The 19,912-nt window shown below is 36.7% G+C and overlaps 1 protein-coding gene across 4 annotated transcripts in view; it reads left to right on the top strand.

The window, feature by feature from the left end:
• sptbn5 (spectrin, beta, non-erythrocytic 5) overlaps window positions 1-17,057 on the top strand; it is a 44,513-nt gene extending 27,456 nt beyond the window's left edge. For 3 of the 4 annotated variants that reach the window (XM_051133457.1, XM_051133456.1, XM_051133459.1), the window contains 30 exons: window positions 324-442; window positions 552-666; window positions 1,413-1,526; window positions 1,823-1,944; window positions 2,083-2,245; window positions 2,492-2,680; window positions 2,769-2,846; window positions 2,963-3,135; window positions 4,931-5,021; window positions 5,143-5,289; window positions 5,393-5,530; window positions 5,746-6,002; window positions 6,358-6,544; window positions 6,690-6,902; window positions 8,088-8,284; window positions 8,620-8,824; window positions 9,076-9,252; window positions 9,329-9,484; window positions 9,566-9,783; window positions 9,866-10,055; window positions 10,718-10,894; window positions 11,994-12,101; window positions 12,282-13,025; window positions 13,097-13,162; window positions 13,306-13,389; window positions 13,647-13,738; window positions 13,833-13,949; window positions 15,928-16,031; window positions 16,127-16,234; window positions 16,450-17,057. In XM_051133457.1, the coding sequence (XP_050989414.1) occupies window positions 324-442; window positions 552-666; window positions 1,413-1,526; window positions 1,823-1,944; window positions 2,083-2,245; window positions 2,492-2,680; window positions 2,769-2,846; window positions 2,963-3,135; window positions 4,931-5,021; window positions 5,143-5,289; window positions 5,393-5,530; window positions 5,746-6,002; window positions 6,358-6,544; window positions 6,690-6,902; window positions 8,088-8,284; window positions 8,620-8,824; window positions 9,076-9,252; window positions 9,329-9,484; window positions 9,566-9,783; window positions 9,866-10,055; window positions 10,718-10,894; window positions 11,994-12,101; window positions 12,282-13,025; window positions 13,097-13,162; window positions 13,306-13,389; window positions 13,647-13,738; window positions 13,833-13,949; window positions 15,928-16,031; window positions 16,127-16,234; window positions 16,450-16,595 (4,995 nt within the window). In that variant the 3' untranslated portion in view covers window positions 16,596-17,057. Of the gene's footprint in view, window positions 1-323; window positions 443-551; window positions 667-1,412; window positions 1,527-1,822; window positions 1,945-2,082; window positions 2,246-2,491; window positions 2,681-2,768; window positions 2,847-2,962; window positions 3,136-4,930; window positions 5,022-5,142; window positions 5,290-5,392; window positions 5,531-5,745; window positions 6,003-6,357; window positions 6,545-6,689; window positions 6,903-8,087; window positions 8,285-8,619; window positions 8,825-9,075; window positions 9,253-9,328; window positions 9,485-9,565; window positions 9,784-9,865; window positions 10,056-10,717; window positions 10,895-11,993; window positions 12,102-12,281; window positions 13,026-13,096; window positions 13,163-13,264; window positions 13,390-13,646; window positions 13,739-13,832; window positions 13,950-15,927; window positions 16,032-16,126; window positions 16,235-16,449 lie in introns of those variants that run through there. The other variant, XM_051133458.1, reaches the window with a different exon arrangement.
• The last annotated feature ends 2,855 nt before the right edge of the window (window positions 17,058-19,912 follow it).

The raw sequence follows: 19,912 nt of genomic DNA, 5'->3' as shown, positions 1-19,912 counted from the left end.
AATGATTTCTGAAGGATCATGTGCATGGAGTAATGATGCTAAAAATTCAGCTTTGAAATCACAGGAATAAATCACATTTTAAAATATTTAAATAAAAAACAGTTATTTTAAATAGTGAAAATATTTTAAAATTGTACTGTACTTTGGATCAAATAAATGCAGGCTTGGTGAGCAGATGATGCTTCTTTAGAAAACATTAAAAATGTTACTGTTCAAAAACTTTTGACTGTAGGTTAAATTAACTAGATAATGTTTGCTTTGTATTATGTAAGAGAAGTATACAGCTCAGTAACATTCTTGCACTAAGTACTTTCATCCCTTAGGATGTGACTGTTGATGATGCTCACATCAAGACAATCAACACTTTGGCAGCCCGGCTAGAGAGACAGAATAGTGATGAGCTGGCGACTGTGAAAAAGCGTAGGCAGCAGCTCAATGAACGGTACATTATCCTACATTTCACCTGGATCCATGTTCAGTTTAGGAAATACATTCATTCTCCCGTTTTATCTAATATGTTTGTTTTGACTTTCTTGTCACCTTCCCAACAGATGGAGTAATTTCCATGGCAACTTGAGCAGCTATAAGCGGAAGCTAGAGGCAGCGCTAGAGATCCACGCCTTGATTCGAGAGCTAGAGGAAGTCCGGGACAGAGCTGGAGAGAAGGTGAGAGAGAGATTTTATAGCTATAAGATTACATTTTTTCATGTATCAAATTACATGCTTTTAAAAGAGTAGTTCACTTCCAGGATTTTGTGGATATTGTTTGGCCAACGGGTTGAACATCCAACTTGCAGTTTTAATGCAGCTTCAAAGGGCTCTGCACAATCCAAGCTGAGGAATAAGGGTCTTATCTAGTAAAATTGTCATTTTCTAAGAAAAATACAAATTTATATACGGTTTAACCACAAATGCTTTTTCAAAAGTTTTAAGCCTTTTTGAACCAAAGTACACAAATGAAGAACAAACCACACATGACTTTTTTTAACATAATTTCGTAATGCGTGAAGTCGTATATGCGCATCGCAGAGCTAGTGCAAGATGAGCATTTGTGGTTAAAAAGTATAGAATTTTTTTTTTTTTTTGGAAAATGACAGATCGTATCTCTAGATAAGACCCTTATTCCTTGGTTGGGATCATGTAGAGCCCTTTGAAGCTGCACTGAATCTACATTGTGGCCCTTCAACCTGCTGACCACTATTGTCCACTATATGGAGAAAATTCCTGGAATATTTTCCTCAAAAAACTTCTTTTTAGTCTTTGCAACTAAAGAAAGAAACACATGCAGATCTTGGATGACACTGGTTTAGGGAATTTTTATTCTGGATGTCAACTACTCCTTAAATTATATATTCTTACTCTTTTAATTATATATTCTTAATTAAATATTTAATTTCAATTTTTGGCCACAGATGCTGTTGCTCCAGGGTCAGAGTTATGGAGTGGATGTGGAGAGTGTGGAAAACCTTATTCGCAGACATGAGGAGATGGAGAGGGAGGCCAGAGTCATCCAGGAGAGAGGCACTGTGAGTAGACCGAACAGCTGTTATACAAAGAACACATTCATCCATATTAATCAGTGCACTGTGGGTAGCACGTCCTATACAATATCTATTGTGTGTGCTTGCTTTGTGGTTAAAGGCTTTATAGAAAAAGTCTCAGCACCTTCCACTGAAGTAACTGCTGTATGTACAAAAGCCTTTAAATAAAACATTCATGGTGCATTATATGCTTTAGAGTGAGGGTTTGTGTAACTCACTAAAGCTAGTCTGCTTACAAGAAGGGTTACAAAGAAAATAATTGCTCTAATTTGTAAAACCAGGCCCTGGAGAAGGAGACTAAAGATCGGTTAAGGAGACACTGTGATCTGGCTGACAAACTTAGCAAGAAGCAGGAAGAGGTCAACATTGCTTTAGTCAAGCTGGACAAGGAAATCAAACGAAGGTATGCAACCATTTGTTGCTATATTCTTAATTTATAATAATAATAATAATTCTGAAAATTTAAATAGTGTAACATGGAAAAAATGTATTTGAAACATACATTAAATGAGAAAATAAACAATGTATTTTGTTTTGGTAGGAAGGTGCGATTGCAAGAGTCTCATGGGTTGCAGATGTTTAAAGCTAACCAGCGCCTCCTGTTGGACTTGACCCTGAAACAAAGTGATGAGATGGTGAAGAAAGGCCTGCCTAAGAATAAGAAGGAAGCTGAGAGTTTCATACTAGAGCACAAGAACTGGAAGGTACTAAAATATATAAAAAAATATATATACTATATATATATATATATATATAATACATTAAATCATTCATCTTTTCAGATTGTGTGATCTTCTGTCACAAAATACAATGCTAATACTAATACAGTTACATTTATTCTTTTATGAGACGTACTGATCCAAAGTGCATTATAATTTTCCATAGTACATACTAATACATAATGTCATATGATACCAGACTTGTGTTATATAAACATTTAATGACTGCAGGCTGAGATTGATGCTCGCGCTGAGCGTATTAATTCAGTTAAGAGTTCTGGAGAGAATCTTGTGAAGTCCGGACACAGCGATTCAGCAGAGATTAAAGAAGCTCTACGCAAGCTGGAGGATGCCAAAACAAAGCTTTCTCAAGCTTGGGAGGACCGAAAGAAAACTCTGGATCAAGCTCTGCAGCTCCAGGTGAATAATGGCTTCACTGAGGTTCTGTTTATTCTGGAGTATCTGTGAGTTATTATGTAAAGCATACTGAGATATTGATTGGTTGCAGATATTCCTGGGCTATGTCGACCAGACTGAGAGCTGGATGAGTAACAGGGAAGCTTTCTTGATCAATGAAGATCTTGGGGTAAGAGCTCCATTTTTATTGGACATCATTTAAAAGACAGAGTAACATTTCACCTCATAAGAAAACAAAATGCCCTTAGTTGTTTTCTTCTCTGTAATGGATGGATGTCATTGCAGGGTTCAGTGTCAGAGGTGGAGGCACTTCAGAGGAAGCACGCTCTGTTTGAGAACTCTCTAGAAGCTCAGATGGGGCAGGTGGCAGAGGTTGACAAATATGCTCAGCAGCTCATAAAGGCACAGCACTATGACTCTGACAACATCAAGAAGAAGATTAAAACAATTCTGCTCAGGTAAGCAGTAAGGCAAGAAAACTCACTCCTCAGAAGAAATACACTTTAGTGTACTTTAAAGAGCACGTCATATGGGTTTTTGAAAAATATCTTTTTTGCAGTTTGTAACATAGCTATCCTTCAATTTAAACAGTCTACAAAGTTAATAAAAAAGTGCATGATACATTAAGATATCGTCTATCAAAAGAAATAGTCTACTCTGAACCGCCGTCATATTTTCGAATCTTCTGCCTGTTACCAATATATGTCACTAGGTAACATATTATAATAATCTCTACCTGCCCACAGAATACAAACTTTCTGACCTGCCCACAAACACTTCCCTAGTTAGTGTGTTTACATCATGGCTGGGCAACTTCGGTCCTGGAGGGCCACTGTCCAACTAATAAAACACATCTGAACATGCTAATCAATGTCTTTAGGGTCACTAGAAAGCTACAGGCAGGTGTGTTTAATTAGGGTTGGAGCTAAACTCTGCAGGACAGTGGCCCTCCAGGACCGAAGTTGCCCAGCCCTGGTTTACATCATGTTGAGAAGACGCTGTGTTCTGTGCTGTAAAAGCAAGTTTGTTTTGTTTTTATTGCCGAAAGATGATAATTGACGGTCAAAATTAAATTTCTCCATGATACCACAGCAGTACAATTCAAACCATGTTGTGTGCTCATCATTTTACCAAGGACTGCGTCTTTAACCTTTACGGGATTCGCTAAATGCGACATTTGCTAAACATGAAAGATAAATCCGTACCTTCTTTATTTGGACCAACAAGTGTCTCCGAACCACAACTTGTAAGTATGATTAATACGTTATGTGTACATTTTCTATTTAGTGCTCAAAAGATTTTTGTGCTAATATGTGATGTATACCTAGTTTTTAGGTAAACAACGATATCTTACTAGTCTTACTGAAATAGTTCTGATAATTCGATGTGAACCCACTATTTCCTACGAATGTGTCGATTAATGTAGACTGTCGTTCTTCTAATTACTTCATTTAATAATAAAGAATGTAGTTTAGCAGCTAAACTTTAGCTGTGGGCACGATTTGCTTGCTTTGTATACAGAAAGACCAATCACAACAGACTTGGCCAGCTGACCAATCAGAGCAGAGTAAGCTTATGGAAGGGAGGGGTTTAAAGGCCTAAAGCTCAGAACTGCTTTGAACAAATAGTTTTGAAATCATTGCAAAATGATTTTAATATTAAAAATGAGAAAATTACAATGCTTTCTGCCTTTAGATGTATTTAAACCTGTTAGAGGGGACTACAACACAATATTAAGACACTTTAAAATACCTGATGACCTGCTCTTTAAAAAAAAGTACTACAGAAATAATATACTTAAGTGAAAATAATATCCTTAATAGAAGTGCAAACTGAGTGTAATTTTTACGAACCTTTAATTGCATGCTAATTGCAATTAAAAGAAAATGTATTATCCACCTTATTCTTCTCTTAAGAGCGGGTGTGGCCATTTGTACATTTTATAAGTCTGACGTCAGGTCTCATCCACGTCCAACTATTTTTAACTGTACAAAACAGCTCGTTTTGCTGTTTGATATTGTATCTTGGTGTGTCTTACCATATTATTGTAATGTATTATTTTAATTATAAACACACTGGTTTGTAGTGCAAAAAGTTTTACCGTTTTCAGCACTTTGTTTTTTTCTCATTATTACCCTATAGCAGCTAATGAACTAGAAGTCTCGCTCATAGGCTTACTTCTGCATTAAGAATAAGGTGGATAGATCAGAAATATTGGAAAGTACTGTTTAAATAAAATTTCTTTTCTTAAAGGAAAGACAAAGTACTGGAAATGAGCAAATCCAGACGAAAAGCTTTGGAAGAATCTCTACAGCTGCAGAAATTCCTGGAAGGGAGCTATGAGGTGTGTGAAGTAAACAGCTCCTGCTGAATGTGGAAAATAGAGAGATGACATTCACCTACGTGGTCTGATTTATTTTAAACATCAGTACGTCTTTAACAAAGTTCAATTCTCATTTGTAAAGGTTTCCTCATGGTTGAATGAGAAGAACTCTGTAGCTCTTGATGAAAGCTGGAGAGATCCTATAAACCTGCAGGCTAAGCTACTAAAACACCAGAGCTTTGAGGCAGAGATTCTGGCCAACCGCAACAGAGTGCAGAACCTCATGAAAGTACGTCATTGGAATAGAATGTCTGAATATCTCTTTAATCTTAATCTATTTGTATGAAATTCAGACTTAAAAGAGCATCAACAGCATTTAAATGTTTTCTCAGGAGGGTAATAACATGCTAACTTCCAGTCATCCTGCAAAAGGCAAGATAAAACCACGAATAAAGGATGTCGATGACAGCTGGGATCAGCTTTTAAGCAACTGCAAAGAGAAGAAGTTACGTCTGCAGCAAGCATACCAGGTACAGCATGGAACATCAAGATCAAGGCATAAGTGTGCACACTGAAAATGATTTTTTCCTGAATCTACTGTATATGATGTCATGTAGAGGTGCCACTTACACATTGTTCCCTTACAATGAATAATAGATACACCAACATGGCTTTCAGACAAAGCTAATTCAGATTACTGACGCGGGTTTGAAATATCATCTTGGATAATGTGGTTTTCCTCTAGGCGTTACAGTTCCAGCGCTCTCTGGATGACATAGAGGAGTGGCTTGGGTCAGTGGAGGTAGATGTGGCGAATAAGGACTACGGTAGTGACCTGGCCTCGGTTAACAGGCTGCTTAAGGCCCTCCAGGGTCTGGAGGAAATGGTAGATGCACACATGGAGAAGGTCCAGGGGCTGGTGGACACAGCCCAAGACTTCAGCACTCAAGGCAACTTCCTTGCAGAAAATATACAGCAGAGGGTTTTGGGAGTGGTCAACAGGTGTGTTTTTGTTCTACCCCGATTTCATCCTGCTGTAGAAAGTTTAGTGAGTCCTTCACATGGATTTGATTGACGTTCAAATGTGGTTGGAGTCCATAGTCCTAACCCGAGTGCACGAAAACTGATAATAAAGAAAGTAAATAATTTGGATTTTTGATAAGCGTTATTTACAAGTGAGCAATGCTGACGTTCAAAGATTAAACATTAATGTGGCTACTCTTCATGAGCTTTGAAATGTCACCACATAATTGCTGTGTCATACTGCATGTAATCCCATAGCATGTGGTATTATGCTTTTTTTCCATCTGACTGACAGACTGAGAGGAAAACACTGACATTTAATAATTTCTCTCAGGTATAATGGGCTGGCTGAGCCGTTGCAGGCCCGCAGGGAAACTCTGGAGTCATGGCAGCTGCTGTTCCAGTTCTACAGGGACTTAGAGGATGAGCTGCTGTGGATTCAGGACAAGCTGCAGGCCACAGCCGTGAAAGACTGGGGCACCTCCCTGCACAGTATACAGGCTATAGTCAAAAAGCATCTGGTTAGTCTGGTCCAGAAATCTGAAACTATAATACTTATGCATGTTTAAACTGGTGCTTCAAAACTCTAGCAGACTGTAGTACTATATTTTTAATCTGATCTGATTTAATAAACTTGTCGGCAATCCAAAACACCTTCTCTTACAGGTTGTGATGCAGGAAATTGAGAGCCGAACCCCTCTAATATTGGCTGTACAGGAGGCAGGACAGAACCTAGTACGAGGACGACATTTTGCTTCACGTGAGATCAGTGAAAAACTTGCGGAGTTAAAGAAGAACTTTGACACTTTGAAGAAAGAGTCAGCGAATAAAGATCGCCAGCTTCAACAAGCACTGAAAATCCAGACCTTTCTTTCAGAGGTGTGTTGCCAGTTCACACTGTAATGTGATTCATGCAGAATCTGCAAAATGTTAATTACTTTACCAAAATAAGAGGGATCATACATTTCACATAAAACATGTTTACATATAGTTCACAAGAGAAAATAATAGTGGAATTTATAAAAATGACCCCGTAGAAAAGTTCACATGTGTTTGATTTTTAATACTGTGTTATATTATCCACAGCTGGATGTTTTTTTGTTTTGTTTTGTTTGTTTTTGTTTTGTGATAGTTGTTCATGAGTCCCTTGTTTAACCTGAACAGTTAAACTGCCCATTGTTCTTCAGAAAAATCCTTTAGGTCCTACAAATTCTTTGGTTTTTCAGCAGTTTTGTGTATTTGAACCCTTTTCAACAATGACTAATGATTTTGAAATCCATCTTTTCACACTGAGTACAACTCATATGCATTAAAAGCCAGGGGTGTAAACTTTTGAACAGAATGTTTACATTTTTCTTATTTTGTCTAAATACCATATTTTTTTCATTTAGTACTGCCCTTCAGAAGTTACAGAAAATACTTGTGTGTTTCCCAGAAGACAAAATAAGTTAAATTTACCCTGTATTTAAATACCCTGTATTTCCACCCCTGGCTTTCACTCCTTAAATGCATTGTGTTTCCTTCTGGAGCATCAGTGAGTGTTTGAACCTTCTGTAATAGTTGCATATGAGTCCCTCAGTTGTCCTCAGTGTGAAAAGATGGATCTCAAAATCAATAGTCATTGTTGGAAAGGGTTCAAATACACAAAACTGCTGGAAAACCAAGAATTTGTGTGACCTGAAGGATTTTCCTGAAGAACAGCAGGCAGTTTAACTGTTCAGGACAAACAAGAGACTCGTGAACAACTATCACTAAACAAAAAAAAAACAGCTGTGGATCATTCAGGTAACAACACAGTTTTAAGAATCAAGCATATGTAAAGTTTTGAATGGGGTCATTTTTATAAATTTAAATATTGTTTTCTTTAGTGGACTGTATGTAAACATCTTTTATGTGAAATATCTTATTCAGGTCAGAACTAAATAAAAATAACATGCATTTTGTATGATCCCTCTTATTTTGGTAAAATAATTAACATTTTGCAGATTTTATGTATGTAAACTTTTGATCTCAGCTGTATATATTATTAAGTCTAATCCCTGATGTCTCTTCATAATGACCCAGGTTTCCCAACTAGAGCAATGGATGGATGAGCAGAGGCCTGTATTAGAGTCCAAGGACTATGGAAAGAGTGAGGAGGCCACTGAAGCTTTCATCAGGAAAATAGACACAGTTGACCTGGAGTTGGAAAGCCAGCGTGGAAAAGTAGAGGCACTCCTGAAAACTGGCACTGATCTAGAAAAGACCCAACATCCAAACAGGTACAGTTATTAGGTCATTCAAGAAATCATTCTAATATGCTGATTTGGTGATCAAGAAACTCTTCTTAGTGTTATCAATGTTGAAAACAGTTGTGCTGTCTAATATGTTGGTGGAAACATACTGTTTTTAGGATTCTTTGATAAATAGAAAGCTCAAAAATCTTTATAATATTAAAAAATATATTCACTGTCACTTCTGATCAATTTAATGCATCCTTGCTGAATAAAAGTATTAATTTCTTTAAAAAAAAACTCACCGGCCCCAAACCTTTGAACGGTTTTGAAGCTGAAGGCCTCAAATAATGATGTTTGGAATTTATAATGTGTCTTTGCAGTCATTTAGTGAGTAAGAGCCTTGAAGATATGCATGGTGGGTTTGAGACACTACTGCAACTGTCTGCTCAACGTCGCAAAGAGTTGGAGAATCAGTACAATCTCTATGTATTTGAGAGAGAAGCCAAAGACCTACAGAACTGGCTCCTTTCTCGCAAAACCACAGCAGAGTCTGATGACTTTGGACAAGATCTGGAAGGAGTGGAGGTAAGATTGGCTCAAATATAGAGAGCAGAAACACACTGTACAGTTTTAAGATTAATATATTCTTGATTTGCCTTAATCTGTTTTTTCCATATCTTAATTATAAATGGGTTTAGATTAGAAGTCATACCACATTTATATATTGTAACTCCATCATGGTAACTTACAAAAAGATACTTAACACTTGTCAGACTACAACATCATAGCCGTAACATCAAAATTATGTTTAAATCAACTTGGCTTGCTCTTGTTAGGCACTGCAGAAGAAGTTTGAGGATTTTGCAGAAGAGGTCGGCACTCTGGGCCAGAGTAAGCTGAGTACGGCCCAAAAGCTGAAGCAGACGGTGCAGTCATCAGAGGCACAGCAGAAAGAGAAAGATCTACTCAAGCTCTGGGAGGATTTAAACAAGGCTATGAAAGCAAGAGCAGAGGTAATGTTAAAAACAACAGCGTATCTGTTTCTATTTGATTGAAACTTCTTGAGGCTAAAAGTGAATGTTTTGACAGAACCTGCATTCCGCTCGAGAGGTTCACCAGTTTGACCATGACCTGGATGAGCTTAGGAGCTGGATGAATGAGAAAGAGGTGGCTCTGGACTCAGAGGAGCAGGAAAACGACCTGCTCAGCGTCCAAGCTCTTATCCGCCAACATGAAGGCTTGGAGGTACCCAATATTCCCAATATTGAAAACATTTAAATTACCACAGGTGGATTTCTAAAATAGTACAACCTTTTGTTTCATCAGAGAGACCTTGCAGTGATAGAAGAAGATGTGTCTCGTCGAAAAAAGGAAGGCAAAGCTTTGGTTCGCAGGCATCCTCAAGTGAAGGACAGTTTGAGCGAGAGGCTGCAGGAAGTGGAGGAGATTTGGAGCAGCCTGCTGGAAAAGGCCAACCAGCGCAGACAAAGACTCCAACAGGCGGAGGCCGTTCAGAGATATCTCACTGAATGGAGAGAGCTGATGTATGCAGTGTTTTTTTTTCCCCTCTCTCTCTCTGTTTTTCCATGTGTTATTCAGCTGTTGATGTTGTTGATTCTGTCTTAGGGGCTGGCTTAAGGAGACACTGTCTCTAATGACAGGGGATGGGGTTGGAGGTGAGGTTAAAGACCTGGAGCAGCTCATTAAAAGACACGAAGAGTACCGCACACAGATTGACAGGCAATTAGACAAATCAGAAATGGTTAAAAATGAAGGGAGACGTCTGATGGAAGAGGGGAACTTCATGAGTCACGAGGTATGACACTTACGCCTACAGGCTGGAATACAATACACTAGTTTTGCCCTGATTTTCAGTCAGGATGAGTTGACGCTAGTTTCACCAGAGCCAGTCTGCACATTTCAGGGGGGTCACAATCTAAATTAAAATTCTGAGAGGCTTTAAAAACCTAAGGTAGATTAAGAAGAGATTCAAAGCAAGTAACGTTTAGTTAAAAAGATAGTTCACCCAAAAATGACAGTTCTGTCATTAATTACTCAACCTCATGTCGTTCCAAACCCATAAGACCTTTGTCTTAGGAACACAAAGTAATATATTTTTGATGAAATCCTGCATAGACAGCAATGCAGTTACCATTCTTAGGGCCCAGAAAGCTGATAAGAACATTGTTAAAATAGTCCATGTGACATCAGTCATTCAACCTTAATTTTACAAAGCTACAAGAATACTTTTTGTGTGCAAAGAAAACAAAAATAATTACTTTATAAATACCTATAAATATCTTAATTTGTGTTCCGAAGATCAACACTGGTCTTACAGGTTTGGAACGACATGAGAGTAAGTTATTAATGACAGAATTTTATAAACCTTTTTATAAAATTATCATTTTGTTGTCAAAGCAAATGAAAATAAACCTGTAACAGTACTTGATATCACTCTGTGTATGTATGTCTGTGCAGCTGGAGGACCGTCTAGCCGAGCTCAAGGAGCTGGGAGAGCGGGTGCAGGAGGCCTGGGCCGAAAGAAGAGCTCAATATCAGGATGAACTTGAACTGCAGCAGCTGCAGAGGGAGTTGGAGCAGGCTGAGCACTGGCTCAACACCTATGAGAGCGCACTCAGAGCAGAGGAATACGGGGTGGGAACATTTTGGGAATTTGAAAAATTATTTACATATTTCTAGACAACTTATAGTTATAGTTCACCTTAAAATGAAAATTATCCCATGATTTACTCATCCTCAAGCCATCCTAGGTGTATATGACTTTCTTCTTTCAGATGAGTACAATTGGAGTTATATTTTAAAAATGTCCTGGCCCTTCCAAGCTTTATAATGGCAGTGAATGACTATTGAGATTTAGAAGCAAAATAAAGTGCATCTATCCATCCAAAAAGTGCTTTACATGGCTTCGGGGGGTTAATAAAGGCCTTTTGAAGCAAACTGATGCATTTGTATAAGAAAAATATCCATATTTAAGATGTTATAAACCGTAATCTTTAGCTTCCGCTGTCAAATGCATGTTCATAAAAGAGTGGCAATCCAGCAGATGATGTAGGTGTAGCTTAGCTCCGGTGAGAATATGCAAGTCTTGTGAGAACCATGTTTTGTTTACAGGAGAGCAAAACCTGTCTCCTCTTGGTTTATATCGAAATCCTCCAACATTTTTCTTTATAAATCCTCATTTTGTACTTCTAATTCATGACCGGTGTTTTGTTTTGCTCTCTTCTCTGTGCTTCTGCATTCATCACTTCTCACCGGAGTTTATGCTACACCTACATCCTTCGTCATCTGCTGGAATTCCCCTCTCTTTGGCTGTAGTCCGAGCGGTGTGTTCAAGCGCAGCTTTTAGGTCCAGATGCTGCCAACACAAGACACTGTTGTTTTTTTCGCCACTAGTTCTTTGAAGTGATCTTGGTGTGTCCCGGGCCTTACGCAAACGCATTGATTCGCTTCAGAAGGTCTTTATTTGTAACTCCCGGAGCGATGTGGACTGCTTCATATGTAGGATGGATGTACTTTATTTTGCTTCAAAATCTCAACACCCATTCACTGCCATTATAAAGCTTTGAAGAGCCAGAACATTTTTATGTAAGTCTGATTCTATTTGTTTGAAAGAAGAAAGTCATATACATCTAGGATGGTTTGAGGGTGAGTAAATCAAGGAGTCATTTTCATTTTTGGATGAACTCTGCCTTTAAGCTTCAAAAAAATGTAACTATATTAAATTTGTGGACAGGACTCGGTTTCAGATGTTCTGGAGTTGATGAAAAAGCAGGAGGATCTGGAGGCCATGATTCAAGCTCAGAGTGAGAGATTTAATGCCCTTCAAGCCAGAAAAATACAGGTAAGAAGTATAAAATAATGATTACACATACTTGCATTACTCTTAATTTTTTATTGCATATTTCTGTCCATAACTGCTTGCGAAATGTTTCAAAAACAAGATAAAGAACAGAAGCATTGACATTTATCAGTTTCGATTCACCTTTTTTGTCATTTCTCTTCTCTTTCTTCTTTCTCCCAGCGGGAAAAGAAAATCAAAGAAATTTGGAGAGGTAGCAGCACAGACAGCAGTAGGGACAAGCCCGTTCGTGTAACTTCCCTAAAGCGAAAGCCATCTGAGCAACCAGCTTTGACCCCACGTCCCTCGCTGACCAGTTCTATCCGAAGGAACAGCGATGGCAAGAGTGACGATTCATCCACACCCTCCCGAGTCCCTACAGCCAGATCTGCCATCCTGCGGAGAAACAGCAGCGGTAAAAATGATTCCTCTGTGGTGTCAAGAGTGGCATCAGGCCTCAGGAGAAACAGCAGCAACAGCGAAATCGTAACTGTCCCCGACAAACCGTCCACCTCTGTTCCGGACAGCCCTGACGACGACTCAGAAATTTCCAGTGCTATGTACAAACTCCATTATTTACACAACACCCCCAAGATTGACCATACTACATCTGAAGATGAGGTCGATACTCTGAGACACAGCGAAACCGCCTTCAACGTCATTACTAAACCAACGATCACTCCTAGGCATTTGAAACCATCAACCCCTGATAGAGAGATGCTGGTTCCTCCTATGTCAAAACCCCCTGAGCCACCTTCCAAAGATGAAGAAATAGTCAACAACCAAACCTCAGAGGATAAAAACTTTCCTCTCTCCACCCCACCTGAAAAAACTCACTCATCTCCTCCAGCTTCCCTTTCAGACCCAGAAGAAATACAAACATCCTTCTCTATTGAGTCTCCAATAGAGACGACTGTTGCCACCAAGGTAAATGCTTCTTATTTGTTTTTTTTAGACTCCACTTTTTTTAGTCTCTAATTTGTGTATTTTTTTTTTAGATCGGAGCGGGACGTGCCAAAATGGACGGTACCTTGGAGATTAAACTGAAGCAAGGAGGAAATAAAGTAAGCTTTCCAACCAACACCAATGGTGATATTGATTAAAAAGCTTTCTCTGACATCCTTAGCTCCACTTCTTTGTTTATAGTGTGGTTTTGTTTCTGTAAGAGCACTTAATGGTGGAACATTGATCTGTTGGTTTGGATCAGGGCTTGGATCACTGGGAAACAGTCTATGCACTACTGGAAGAGGAGACACTCAATCTGTTTAAAGACCAAGATGCCGCCAGTGAGGTATGAGTCTACACACACAACATGGTCGCACACACACTTGGCTAGACGCGCTACTGAAAGACAGATTCAGTGAGCGCTGTGTTTATTATTAATCAACTATATATCCAGACAGACAAAGCAATTATTTTTGCAGACAACCCTGCATCTGTGAGTCCACCACATGATGACAATAATTAAGAGCCATTATATTAATGTTTTTGTGGTGGACTTTGTGGACTCTGATTATTTCTCTCTTTAATCCATGTCGTGTAATACAGAACTGTACACGCTGGCCACCGATCACGTTGACTGGAGCAGTCTGTAAAGACAATCCTTACTACAGGAGAAAGGAGAACACATTCAAAATCATGTGAGTTACGATTCACACCACCTGCCATTGTAAAAACATCTGCTCACGTGTCAGATGAAAACTAATTTATAATCTGTTTGACTCTCTGGCTTAGGTTGAGCGATGGCAGTCACTATCTGTTTGCCGCCTTTTCTCAAGAAGAGAAGCAAAAGTGGTTGAATGAGATTCAGAACTGCATAAATCCAGCAGTTTCTTCACAAGAGAGTCTTGGGTAACATCATATAAACAACGATTACATTGATGCATTCCGTGACTTGAGCATGTTTTTCTTTTCAGAATTAAAATTAGTTTTGATATTTTATGCTTATCAAGGTGGTATTTTTTAACATGAATACAGTAACATGAGTAATACTGTAATATTCTATTTTAATATATTTTAAAATGTGATTCATTCCTGTGATGACAAAGCTGAATTTTCAACATCATTACTCCAGTCTTCAGTGTCACATGATCCTTCAGAAATCAATCTAAAATACTGATTTGCTGCTCAAGAAACATTTGTTCTTGTTATCAGTGTTCTTAATATCTAATATTGTTAACATTATAAACATTGATTACATTGGATAAACTTACTTTCTAAATGTTTTACTGTCACTTTTGTTCAATTTATTTTATCCTTACTGAACAAAAGTACTAATTAAAAAAAAAAAAAAAAGTAAATAAATAAACTACAGTACTGACCCCAAGCTTTTGAAAAATAGTGTACACTATCAGTCAAAGACTGTAAGATGTTTTTTTTTTTCTGTTTTGCTCACCAGGCCTGCATTTATTTGATCCAAAGTACAGAACAAACATATTTTTACTATTTAAAATAACTGTTTTCAATTTTAATATATTTAAAAATGTAATTTATTCTTGTGATTTCAAAGCTGAATTTTTAGCATCATTACTCCAGTCACATGATCCTTCAGAAATCATTCTAATATTCTGATTTTCTGCTCAAAAAACATTTATTATTACTGTTATGCTGAAAACAGCTGAGTAGAATTTTTTTCAGGTTTCTTTGATAAATAGAAAGTTTAGAAGTACAGCAATGATCTGAAATAGAAATGTAACATTATGAATGTCTTCTTTATCATCACTTTTGATCAATTCAAAGCATCCTTGCTAATTAACAGTATTAATTTCTATAATTTCTTTCCCCTATTTTCTTTTGTATAATGTTACAAAAGCATTTTATTTCAGATAAATGCAGATCTTTTGGATCTTTCTATTCATCAAAGAATCTTGGAAAAAGTACTCAACTGTTTTAAATATTGATAATAATAATAATAAAAAATGTTTCTTGAACAGCAAATCAGCATATTAGAATAATTTCTGAAGGATCATGTGACACTGAAGATTGGAGTAATGATGCTGAAAATGTAATATTTGAATAAATTGCATTTTAAAATACATTTAAATAGAATATTTCACAATATTACTGCTTTTGCTGTACTTTGAATCAAATAAATGCAGGCTTGGTGAGCAGAAAAGACATCTTTAAAAAACATTAAAAATCTTACTGTTCAAAAACTTTTGACTGGTAGCGTATGCATGATTAAAACTGACTACTGCTTATTATTATAAAAAAAAAAAAAAACACCAAAATACAACTCAATTTGATGCAAAAGTGGAGCTTTGCAGACCCCCATGACTGTGTGTCAAGTTTAGCAAGTGATTTTTACAGTTATCAGCATTGGTCATTTTCAAAACCGATGTCTGATAAAATAATTTAAAAGCATTTTAAAAAAGTTTTCGGCAGAGCCCTTGTTATTCTTAATGACATTTATTTTCATTTTCAAAATATTGGTTATCGGTCAACTTGTAATATTAGGTATTTTCATTGACCCTGAAAAACAAATATTGGTCGACCCCTGCTTATAATATAATATGACTTTTTATGACAAGGCAAGGTTGCTTCAGGTCATAAAATATGTCATAAAATGTCACATGATTCCAACCCAAAAATGTAATATTTATGAATGAATAATTCTTGATACTAATTGTTAAGATGTGTACACTCAACGTATTGAAAATGTATGAATTTTTACGAACTGGATATTACACTTATTTAAAACCATTTGAAAGCAACATTGTTATTTGTCTTTGACCCATTTACATATATATCAGTTCCTGACAGAATCAGATTATTGGACAACTAGGTTTTCTCACATGCTCATCTGATTGTCATGTTTGTCCCCACACAGAATTAACACAGAAGCAAGTAGAGAAAGCACAGAGCAGCGCGAGCCTGTGCCAGCCGACACATCTGACACACACGATTCCACCACAAAGTCGAACCAGGAAAAGGGTGAGAGAACAAACAGAGCCTGAGTACTTCTGTGCGTTTATGTGTGCCAATGTGTGTGCTTCTGCTTAACACTTACTGTGGATTTGTATTAACAGAAGACTCCACCGAGAGCTGTGAGACAGAGAGAGAGCCACCACCTAAACCTCCCCACACTTATTACAACAAACACCGCTACCCTGAAGGAGGAGAGAGCCAAGACTCAGGTGAGATATCCCATACCTGCTATGAGTCATGCATCTCAAAGTGTTGCTGTAAAATCTAATTACTAAAGGATAATTAGTCTCTAGGATCAGTGCTTGGACTGTAATCAAATGCAACAAGAAGGTTAATCAAAATGAAGATCTCTGTTTAATGTTATTGTGATGGATCATCACATGGTCACTGATTTATCTAAAACAGAATCATTTTTTCTTCTCAGTGAGTGTGACCCAAAGTGTAAGAAGTCTACAGAGGAACCAGCCTCCCTCGTATGCCCCACCTCCTCCACCACAAAACCAGGCTGAGAATGGAGTCAAGGACAAGTCCAAAAACAAGAATGTCTTTATGAAGTTTTTCAAAAAATGATTTTTCTTTTCACTTAACAGATTTGACCTTCTCTACCTTGATGTGGTAGTAGTTGACAATTGATTTCTTTCAAAATCTATTTATATTTTAATCTAATATTATACATTATTTGATAGAATTGATATCCTCTAAAACTAATAATGCTGATCTAACTTTTTTGTGATTACAGATGTGCAATGATACCTCATAAATTATTGATTACTGTATATAGAATTCCAAGATATACAGTAAATGAGTGTTTCACAAATAATGCAAATGTTAAAAACTAAAATCCAGGGTTTTTTTTCCATATATGAATATATATTTTTGGTATATGAATAAAAATGTGCTTAATTCTGATTGTATTATATTTAAAGATTTTAGTCCTGATGAAGGTGTGTACTGTAGGGTGGGTTCAGCAAAAGTGGGGTAAAATGGAACAAAAACAATGATTTTTGCCTTTTTATTAAACATGAGTAAACAATCAAATATACCTGTCATCAGTAATTGCCGCATGTGTCTTTGTTTTAAAATGAATAAGAACAAAAAAGCATGGAAAAGCTGTGCTTACTGTGTTCACTGGTCTACAAATATTACATTTACAGTTGTTTTACATTTATAGTAGTAAAAAAGGGGCTCTATCACGAATTTATCAAAAACTTTTGGTCCCACGTTTGCATACTGCAGCCTAAATACAATCATATCACATAAATAAGTCATTTGATATTGTATATATTTCCTCGTAATAACTTAATTATGCTGTCAGTTGACCTTCCACACGATGGCGCTACAGACTATGAAAAACGATTGTTATCATTCCATGAGAAAATCCACCCCACAAAAAGCCGTCGTGTTCAAGCTTATAAACATTTTATAATATTAGGAATAGTTCAGAAACAACTTATGTTAGTTGTATAAACAGTTAAAGACAAATATATATATATACACAAGTCTCACTGCTACCGGATATTTAAACTTTGAACTATTTTGAACACAAAATGCATTATTATTAGTCTATTATTATGATGATTATTAGTTATGATTTATGCATTGCACAACGATAATGGTTAAATGAAATGATTATGCACGATTTATTGTCCGTAAAAGTTTTATGACCTTATTTTTTGGTCGTCTTTACGAGATGTAGGCTATTTAGTCATAATATGCTAGTGTTGTTGACAATGTTTTTATTTATGCTTTTTAGCATTAAACATTAAAATAATATCTCGCTCAAATAAATAGTCTATAGTAGGCTACAACAATGCAAAAAAATACATTACGAGTTTTGTTTTTGACGCGTTGTCAAAATTTCATTCAACTAAAGATTTTAGTTAAAGATAGAATTGAAGAGGGTATTAGGCCTAAAAGCAGACTATGCTTTAAATGTATATGTTTGCCTATTTATTTGGCTTTATAAAGCGACTGAGTTTATATAACACATCTGTTTTACTTTAAATCATTTTATAGCTGGCGCTATGACATATATGTTTGCGTAAGTTTTGTCATTTCCACCCTGTGAGTGGTTAAATTATTTTGTAGCCTGTTGGAAAACTAAATACTACTAAAAAAGTATATTTTGTTATATTGAAAAAAGCGAGTTTACCAATATCTCTGTTGAATAAATTCTAAGCGCGAAAGAAAAGACATGTTGTAAATGTCCCTCGCCGGTAGAGGGCACTCTTATAAAGACACAAGCTACAAAAGACGGGTCTGACTTTGTGCAGGATTACCTCCCTGTTTATCAGTTCTCATTTCAACACAGGCGTATGTTTGTTAAGGTAAGTGACAACTGTGTTTATTTAAGCGACGTGCTCATGAACATTTCAGTCATTTTAGAAAGAGCCCACATCACTTTGCAAAAATAACTTTGGCAGTCTACTAGCTAGCATCAACACAACCGTACTGCTGTTGGTAAAAGATGAAGATTATGTTATAGTCTAAATAAAAAAAATACAAATAGACGTTATTAAGTGGTAATAAACATTTCAGAAAATATCACATACTCACATATTTTCATAGCCTACTCATAGAAACATCAACATTTTACTTTATATTGCTGCAGGTATAACCTATCATGCGTATGCATTCAGGTTGGTCCAGTGGAAATAACAACTACTAAAATAAATAAATATTACAAATTAACCCCCTCTCGTTTAGTTTATAATTCGTTAGCACAAGACGTGGCCATAGACTAGACTAGATATATGATCCAGCCTTAATAAAAGCAATAAAATGTGCCTATTAATACTTATTACAATTTATCAAACAGAAGGCTACGTCAAATACAACAATGTGCCATATTTATGTAATTAATCGGATGATAATATTACTCAGGCCGGTGCCTGTTGTTAACGGCAAACAGAACTTTGCAATGGCAGCGAAAGCTCATGTTTGATATGGGCTATAAAACAATATATCAATATTTCAAGCTGTGAATACGGGCAAAATGCACTTACTTAAAGGAAAATGTGTGGACAGCTGTAATCAAATGAGGGAAGTTTGAAAACTTGTGGATTATCCGCATACCTATTTCTAATCAGTTTGATCTAGATCTGGATTTTCCGCGCAAAGATGTTTTGCGCCTTTGGTCCACTTTAGTCGGTCAGTGACGAAGAAATCTTTACATCTTGTTTGCTGAAGGTGGGCTACAAACACGTGTCATTTATAAAAACAACCTAACATGATCGAGACACAATCCTACCCGCTCAAATTGTTATTTTCCCTTCGACTTGGAAGGGTCAATAGCCTTTTTTTTCATCAAAGTACATTAAAAGCAACATGTGGGATGTGCGTTGATACAAATGGTCTGAAATATATGCAATCGTTTATGTCATAACTACAATACATGATTATAGCCGGTGCAACTGGTGCAAGATTTTCTGTGAAATCAAATTGCAAGTGCAACATTAGCTATCATATCCTATGCGAAAAACACTTAATGTCGACCAGTAATAATCCTTAAGTATTTTCTCTGATTCACTTTTAGTTTTTAACGTGAAATAATAGCGAATGTATTGCATGTTGGTGTAAGTTAAAACATTTGGTCACGTCTAGAGTGCAGAAAATAAAAGGTTATTTAATAATGCAAAACAAACAACATAAAAGTTTAAAAAAAAAATCATTTTGTGTTTATAAACTACTATTTTTTATTATACTGTAATAGGCTGAATTTGGTCAAATGTTTATCTGATTGATTTGAATGTGAAGCTATAGGTTTATGCAGGCCCGAGTTGATTATTAAAATTCCACCTTGTGGGAATCCAGTACGTTTGTTTGTTTGTTTGCGTGTGTCTGTGTGTACGATTTGTTTGCACATGTGAATGCGTGTGTGCCGTGCG

The sequence above is a fragment of the Labeo rohita genome, chromosome 17, assembly GCF_022985175.1.
Source record: "Labeo rohita strain BAU-BD-2019 chromosome 17, IGBB_LRoh.1.0, whole genome shotgun sequence".
In the NCBI taxonomy this organism is placed as follows: domain Eukaryota; kingdom Metazoa; phylum Chordata; class Actinopteri; order Cypriniformes; family Cyprinidae; genus Labeo; species Labeo rohita.
This window is presented reverse-complemented; position numbering and strand designations above follow the sequence as displayed.